This window comes from Gadus morhua, chromosome 17, assembly GCF_902167405.1.
Source record: "Gadus morhua chromosome 17, gadMor3.0, whole genome shotgun sequence".
NCBI classification, from domain to species: Eukaryota; Metazoa; Chordata; class Actinopteri; order Gadiformes; family Gadidae; genus Gadus; species Gadus morhua.
In genome coordinates this window covers 13,322,609-13,330,829 of record NC_044064.1, presented here as the reverse complement: position 1 = coordinate 13,330,829, position 8,221 = coordinate 13,322,609, and the positions used below count along the sequence as shown (strand labels likewise).

Sequence of the window (8,221 nt, the reverse complement as noted above, 5' to 3'; positions counted from 1 at the left end):
ACACTATACAGGTACACACACACTATACAGGTACACACACAGTATACAGGTACACACACACACTATACAGGTTCACACACACACTATACAGGTACACACACACACTATACAGGTACACACACACACTATACAGGTACACACACACTATACAGGTACACACACACACACACTATACAGGTACACACACACTATACAGGTACACACACACTATACAGGTACACACACACACTATACACACACTATACAGGTACACACACACACTATACAGGTACACACACACTATACAGGTACACACACACTATACAGGTACACACACACTATACAGGTACACACACACTATACACACACTATACAGGTACACACACACTATGCAGGTACACACACAGTACAGGTACACACACACACTATACAGGTACACACACTATACAGGTACACACACTATACAGGTACACACACAATACAGGTACACACACTATACAGGTACACACACAATACAGGTACACACACACACACACAATACAGGTACACACACACTATACAGGTACACACACTATACAGGTACACACACACTATACAGGTACACACACACACTATACAGGTACACACACACACTATACAGGTATACAAACATGATGTACACCCAGTTATAGACACACTAAACAAGTCTGCACACATCCGTATACACACAGCAATACACACACTATGAGGGTATACAGTCATAGACACACACTAACAGCCCCCCCCCCCCCCCCCCACCCCCAGGTGTGCACAGAGAAGTGGCCGGGCAAGAGCACGGACGGTCGCGTCTACAGCATCTCCATGCTCATCCTGCAGTACTTCCTGCCGCTGGCCATCATCTCCTTCGCCTACGCCCGCATCTGGTCCAAGCTGCGCGCACACGTCAGCCCCGCCGACGCCGCCGCCGCCGCCGCCCCCGCCTCGTCCGGCGCCGCCAGCTCGGAGCGCCACCGGCGGCGCCGCAAGACCACCAAGATGCTGGTGACCATGGTGGTGGTGTTCGCCGTGAGCTGGCTGCCCTTCCACGCCTTCCAGCTGGCCACGGACATCGACAGCAGCGTGCTGGACATGCGGGACTTCCACCTGCTCTACACCGTCTTCCACGTGGTCGCCATGTGCTCCACCTTCGCCAACCCGCTGCTCTACGGCTGGATGAACCGCAACTACCGCTCCGCCTTCCTGGCCGTGTTCAAGTGTCGGCACGCCGGGGGGCGGGGCCGGGGGAGGGGCCGGGTGGGAGGGGCCGGAGGGGGAGGGGGAGGAGGAGGGGGAGGAGGAGGAGGGGAGAGCGGCCGGGGGGAGAGGGGGAAGGCGGGGAACGGGAGACTGGATAGTGTTCATCCCATAGGAGGAGGGGCAGGAGGAGGAGGAGGAGGAGGAGGAGGAGGAGGAGGAACACTGAGGAAGGTTCCGGAAGCACAGGAGACGGCGTCGACGCACCTCAACGCCACCGATCTGTGATGGGGGAGATGAGGGGGGGCTCGCGACTAAGGAGTAGGGGTGGTAGAAGAGATGGATAGAGGGAGAGAGAGAGAATAAGAGGGAGACAAGACAAGGCTAGAGCGAGAGACAGAGAAGAGGTTAGACAAACACAGACTTAGAGCTTAGACTGAGAGAGATTAGCTGAGCCACAGACGTAGACATACAGAGACTAGCTTAGACACAGAAACTATAGTAGACAGAGAGAGACCAGGTTAACAGACAGAGACTAGCTTAGACACAGAAACCTTAGTAGACAGAGAGAGACCAGGTTAACAGACAGAGACTAGCTTAGACACAGAAACCTTAGTAGACAGAGAGAGACCAGGTTAACAGACAGAGACTAGCTTAGACACAGAAACTATAGTAGACAGAGAGAGACCAGGTTAACAGACAGAGACTAGCTTAGACACAGAAACCTTAGTAGACAGAGAGAGACCAGGTTAACAGACAGAGATTAGCTTAGACACAGAAACCTTAGTAGACAGAGAGAGACCAGGTTAACAGACAGAGACTAGCTTAGACACAGAAACCTTAGTAGACAGAGAGGGACCAGGTTAACTGACAGAGACTAGCTTAGACACAGAAACTATAGTAGACAGAGAGAGACCAGGTTAACAGACAGAGACTAGCTTAGACACAGAAACCTTAGTAGACAGAGAGGGACCAGGTTAACAGACAGAGACTAGCTTAGACACAGAAACCTTAGTAGACAGAGAGAGACCAGGTTAACAGACAGAGACTAGCTTAGACACAGAAACCTTAGTAGACAGAGAGAGACCAGGTTAACAGACAGAGACTAGCTTAGACACAGAAACCTTAGTAGACAGAGAGAGACCAGGTTAACAGACAGAGACTAGCTTAGACACAGAAACTATAGTAGACAGAGAGAGACCAGGTTAACAGACAGAGACTAGCTTAGACACAGAAACCTTAGTAGACAGAGAGAGACCAGGTTAACAGACAGAGACTAGCTTAGACACAGAAACCTTAGTAGACAGAGAGAGACCAGGTTAACAGACAGAGACTAGCTTAGACACAGAAACCTTAGTAGACAGAGAGGGACCAGGTTAACTGACAGAGACTAGCTTAGACACAGAAACTATAGTAGACAGAGAGAGACCAGGTTAACAGACAGAGACTAGCTTAGACACAGAAACCTTAGTAGACAGAGAGGGACCAGGTTAACAGACAGAGACTAGCTTAGACACAGAAGCTATAGTAGACAGAGAGGGACCAGGTTAACAGACAGAGACTAGCTTAGACAGAGAGAGACTATGCCAGACAGAGAGAGAATAGGTTAGACAGAGAGAGAGACTAGGGTAGACAGAGAGAGAGAGACTAGGGTAGACAGAGAGAGAGACTAGGGTCGACAGAGAGAGGCTGGGTAGACAGAGAGAGAGGCTGGGTAGACAGAGAGAGAGACTGGGGTAGACAGAGAGAGAGACTGGGTTAGACAGAGAGAGACTAGGCTAGACAGAATGAGAGACTAGATGGTACAGAGAGAGACTAGATGGGACAGAGAGAGACTAGATGGGACAGAGAAACACAGAACAACAAAGACTGAAGCAAAAGAAATGTGGAGCAACAGAAGCAGACAGAAACAAAGACACTGACATAGTTAGACAGAGAGATGTTTCAACCTTTTTTTTTTTTCTTAAAACACATACTGGTCGTGATAAGACATTAGAGGATTATGACATCACACGTGTCTCTGGACCCGCCCAGTGGCCAATAGAGGCATCCATCAACCCGTTTCCATGGCGACGGCATCCCGCTAGGCCAATGCAGACACCCCTGTGTTATATTTTTTGGTAATATCCATGGGAAGATAAAAAACGATCACAAATAATGGATCAGACTATGTAGTGGGTGTCGTGTGACAGAATAGAGACTGTTTACACAGCGAGGTTTGCATTACGGAGCCTCTGAGCTTGGAAGAGATGCTGGGAGGAATGACAGGAGTCTGGAACATTGGCGGGGCTCGGAATACGTCTTGGAACCGAGAGATAAGCGGGCCGTCTATTCCTGCTTCCACCGAGTCACTCATCCCTACGCCTTTCTTTTTTAAAAATGAACTGTTTGGGTTCCCTGATTGTGAGTGTGCGTGTGTGTATGTTTGTGCGTGTGTGTGTGGGCGTGTGTGTGCGCGTTTCTGTGTGTGTCTGGGTGTATGTGCGTGCGCGATCGTGCGTCCTTGTTTATCTCTGTCGGCGTAAACATGTATTTCGTCTAGTTTTGTGGCAAGAATTGAATTTGTGTTTTTGGAGTCATTACTATTCCACTATTCCGGGACTAATGAACAAATCACGTCGGCAACAGCTTAAATCACATTCATATAAGTGAATATTAAAAAAAAATAACGATTTGAGTTCAGTTGTGCAGCATGGGTGTCGAACAGCATGATTGAAAACCGCATCGCAAAGGAGCCAAGGTGGCCAACAAGGTGGGAGGACATGCATGAAGCTTTGTGAAACCATGTGACCAAATATTTTCTGTTTTGTCATGTGACTGACATGGGCTGTTTCATTCTCAACCCGTACTAGAGAGAGAGAGAGAGAGAGAGAGAGAGAGAGAGAGAGAGAGAGAGAGAGAGAGAGAGAGAGAGAGAGAGAGAGAGAGAGGGGGAGAGAGAGAGAGAGAGAGAGAGAGAGAGCGCAATAAGGGCAGGTGGGATGGGTAGGGAGAGAGCGCTGGAGAGTAGGAGGCAGCGATGACAGATAGGAGTTAAAGTCCATCAGGCTTATTCCATCTGTAATTAGAAAATGTCAGAAGAGATGGTGATGCACAGGGGAGGGATAGATAGACCAAGATATTGGGAGGGAGGGAGAATGATGGAGAGAGAAAGAGACCCGAAGACAGACAGCAGATGATGAGATAAGGGTTTGGATGAAGGGTGGGGAGGTGGGGGGGGTCTAGAATTATACAAATATGTCTCACTCTGTGACTAAGTATAAGGGAGATATAGAGATAGAGGGATAGGGAAAGTAGGGGACAGGAAGGGAAGGGAGAGAAGAGAGTAAGAGAGAGAGAGAGAGAGTCGGGAGGGGAGGAAAATCAACAGAGTCGGGAGAAAACCCGAAATTGAATGGCGTCGAAAGTGAATGGAAAAGAGGAACAAGCTTCAAAGAACAGAGAGAGAGAGAGAGAGAGAGAGAGAGAGAGAGCATATGAACATTCAATATTCAAAATCCGACTGATAAAGGTTTGCTGAAAGCGCTTGACCAACGGCCTGTTTATTTATTCATGTGTTTCCTCATTGTGCCAAAAGTTTAGAGCGTAGCGCTTTCCAATTCTTATGTCTCAACTGGACGACAAAAAAACTACAAAGGTCTCCACTGGATGACATACTTTAGAGTTCAGTCTCCGTTCAGTCTCAAACATGTATAAATAAACCTGCATCCCACACATATATTAAATAGTGGTGGGCATGATGTAAGATGTTCGTTTACCAAATTAAACAGGAAGTGACATCCCGCAGGGAACCAATCAGCACCTACTTAGAAAGGGAGAGTATATTATATTTTATTATGCCGTAATAGAAGCCTTCATCTACTGTTAAGTTTTCAACCTTACTTGTTGTAGTAGGAGCGACCCCTGACCCTTTGGCCGCTGTGACCCCTTGAAACCATTGCCACGCTAACTAACACGGTAGCAAGTCGCTATGAGTGAAATTCAAAGCGACTCTGCTACTGTGGATGAAGTGTAGCCTTTGAGTTAATCCTAGGACAGTTACTGACTGTCCATCTTCCCTGTTAAACAAATTTATAAATGAGCCAAGATTACGGTGTGTATTTATGTGTGTAAAATAATGAACACATAAATATATATAAATAATTAAAATATAAATCAGGCATGTTGACATTATACAGAGTATGTCAATAATAAAATTAAATATGCATGTATGCAAAACAAAACAAATAAACTAGAGAATTCCCGACAATCTCGGCACTTAGGCAGTGAAATGAATAAATAAAATGTTTAATTAAAATAAATCAGGAAAATCAATAACAGGCCTATTTATGCTGGAATCCAGATCGAGAAAATAGGGAGATTCAGAATTATTGTATCAGAAAAATTCTCTCGCTCTCACACACACACACACACACTAAGGTGCCGCCACTGTTTCACACACATAATCCCAGACACACAAAATGATTTGCATGATTGTTACCCTTTATGCATCTATGTGGTAGTTTATGCCCTTTGGACACCATGAAATGTGCTGTGATATGCACGCATACTTCCAATATTTCCTATATTTTATGCATGACCATTATCTTATTTACATATCATAGCACTCTGACAACCCCCAAATTGTTTTGTTCGTCGTTACTGTGATAGGAATAGGATGCAAGAATTGATCCCGTCCGGTCCACTCATACTTATCGACAAGGTTCCAAATGAGTAGGATTGTATGAAAGTAAGTGTCGTCGTTGTGTGTTTGTCGTCGTGTGTTTGTCGTCGTGTGTTCGTCGTCGTGTGTTCGTCGTCGTGTGTTCGTCGTCGTCTGTTCTCCCCTCCTTTCATAAAGAATGTTCCAGTGCACCCGATGCAAACGGAGATAAAAGAAGCACGGTAGCACCTTTCCTTTGCAATTACAGAATCCAAACAGCACGAAGTGACCTTGAAGATTAAGCCTCTCTCTGAAGTTATGCTCCGGCCTCTCCCCAGAATATCCATGGAATTTAGAGGATTCAATTATAATAAAGTTTCACTCTCTAATATAAGTGTCAAAGAGTGTAGCGAATGGCTGTCTGCAGATCACGGGGATCATGATGAATGGGTGTGCATTCTCTAAACAATTCTTGTTTTAGAGATGTTCGGTTCTTCTGGGTTGTTGTCCTCTTTGATAACTAAAATAGGCTGTCGCTCTTTTGAGAAAGTCGGTATCCAAAACGAAACTGCTCTGTTAAAACTGCACACCTTCATGTTATGAAAAGCAACGTATAATAAGTAAACACTGGCTTGCAGCACCGACTTCCATCGCGATGAATGATCAAAACATAGAACCGATAACGATGGTTAGTCTACGAATGTTGTTTACCTCTATGCATAAGAGGACTGTGTGTGAGAACGTTAGTAGGCTGCTACCATCGCCATGTCCTAAGACATGAACAACGGTCATGATGACAATGACGAAGACACGATTGTAATGAAACAGTTCTATTCGCAGGCTTGAGTCTAAAGAAAATTGACATTGGTGCGGTTAAACTCAGTGTCGCAAAAACGGAATACCAACCAACACAATGAAGGCCAGTACAGGCCACTGAAATTAAGTTACTATTATTTTTTATTCATAATTGAATTAAGTTATATACGTGACTCGTTGCGTCACCCCTAGAGATTTGATAGTTACACAGCTGATGAAGCTCATTGACTTCAACGAGGCCTGTTTATTTGACACAAATCATCAATTCATTTAATTCATGTTTCACGTGTGACGGAAATGCAGATAAACGTCGAGCCTCAAATACCAACGATTCACTTCTTCAGTGTCATCGTCCTAGTCGTTCCCAGCGCCAAGCAGAACGGCCCGAGGAAGTGACGCCTGCTGTGAGAGAGGTCCTAAGTGACGCTGTTTACGGGACAATTAAAATGGGCATTTTCAATCACTGTACTTGAGTGGAATGACGAATGGTTTTCTGCCATGCTTTTCAGTTCAAGTCTTGGCTGTCTCTTGAATTCTGATCCCATTGAGCTGTAAAGGAGTGCGTTTTAAACAGATTGACAGGTAGCTAGAGTTTGAATTTATTATTTATGTTGTTGAGTGCAATGATCGTGACAAGATGCATATTTATAAGGTATAAGGAATAGATAACCAACTTAATTCTGAAGACAGTATGTGGAATCTAATCCAATTGTCTCAATTATAAACCATACTAATGAGGGGGTGACTTCAGAAGAGTCTAGTATGCTCTTAAATTAGGAGATTTTTCAAAGTACCTTGCAATGAGGATAGCTATCACAGGAACCAAAATCCAATTATTTCAGAGGTTGTTATGTAACATCTTCATGTTCATGAATAAAGAACAGGAAATATGCTTGTATGTCACAGAAAATGTAATTGTGGCCATAGGCAACAAACGACCATGTATGCGTCTATATTCCTCAACTAAGGGCTCTCATGGTAATCAAGAACAGGAAAAGTTAGCGTCCAGGGTTTTAAAATGCCTGCATACATTAAGTCTCTTCTCTAAAGCAGAGTGAACCGTGAATACAGGTTCTGTAAATATAGATTCTTCTACCGTTTGAACGCCCAATAGGTGAGCTTCGTGAAAATAAGCAATCTTCACATGGAGAGTTTCAAGGCACCCAAACAAGGAGATGTGTGCATCGGTGAGGTTCTAAAAACTATAATAGACAGAACAACTATAATTTGTGTAATATAAACTGGTATAGTATGGTAAAAGGACACCCTGCCAAATTAGCTCCCGCCATACAACCCAATCCAACTATATATTGGTGATATAAAACATCCAAGCCCTAAATATATATATATATATATATATATATATATATATATATATATATATATATAGGGTTATACAGTTTTATATTGTTACGATATTAGGAATAGGTTTAGCTCTAGGTTGCTTATGGTTAGGGTCAGTACTGATATCACCCAGAGGGGGCGGTGTTGAGGTGCTCATTAGCGGTAAATGGAACCACCTGAGGCGGCAGGTGAGTCCCAGGAAGTGGGACTCTGGGTTGAGAGTGTCTG

General features: G+C 44.7%; 1 protein-coding gene across 1 annotated transcript in view; it reads left to right on the top strand.

Moving 5' to 3' along the window:
* npy2rl (neuropeptide Y receptor Y2, like) overlaps positions 1 to 4,725 on the top strand; it is a 31,755-nt gene extending 27,030 nt beyond the window's left edge. Inside the window, exons 6-7 of the mRNA XM_030337810.1 lie at positions 763 to 1,251; positions 1,330 to 4,725. Coding sequence (XP_030193670.1) covers positions 763 to 1,251; positions 1,330 to 1,479 — 639 coding nt within the window. The 3' untranslated portion in view covers positions 1,480 to 4,725. The remainder of the gene's footprint in view (positions 1 to 762; positions 1,252 to 1,329) is intronic.
* Positions 4,726 to 8,221: the final 3,496 nt, after the last annotated feature.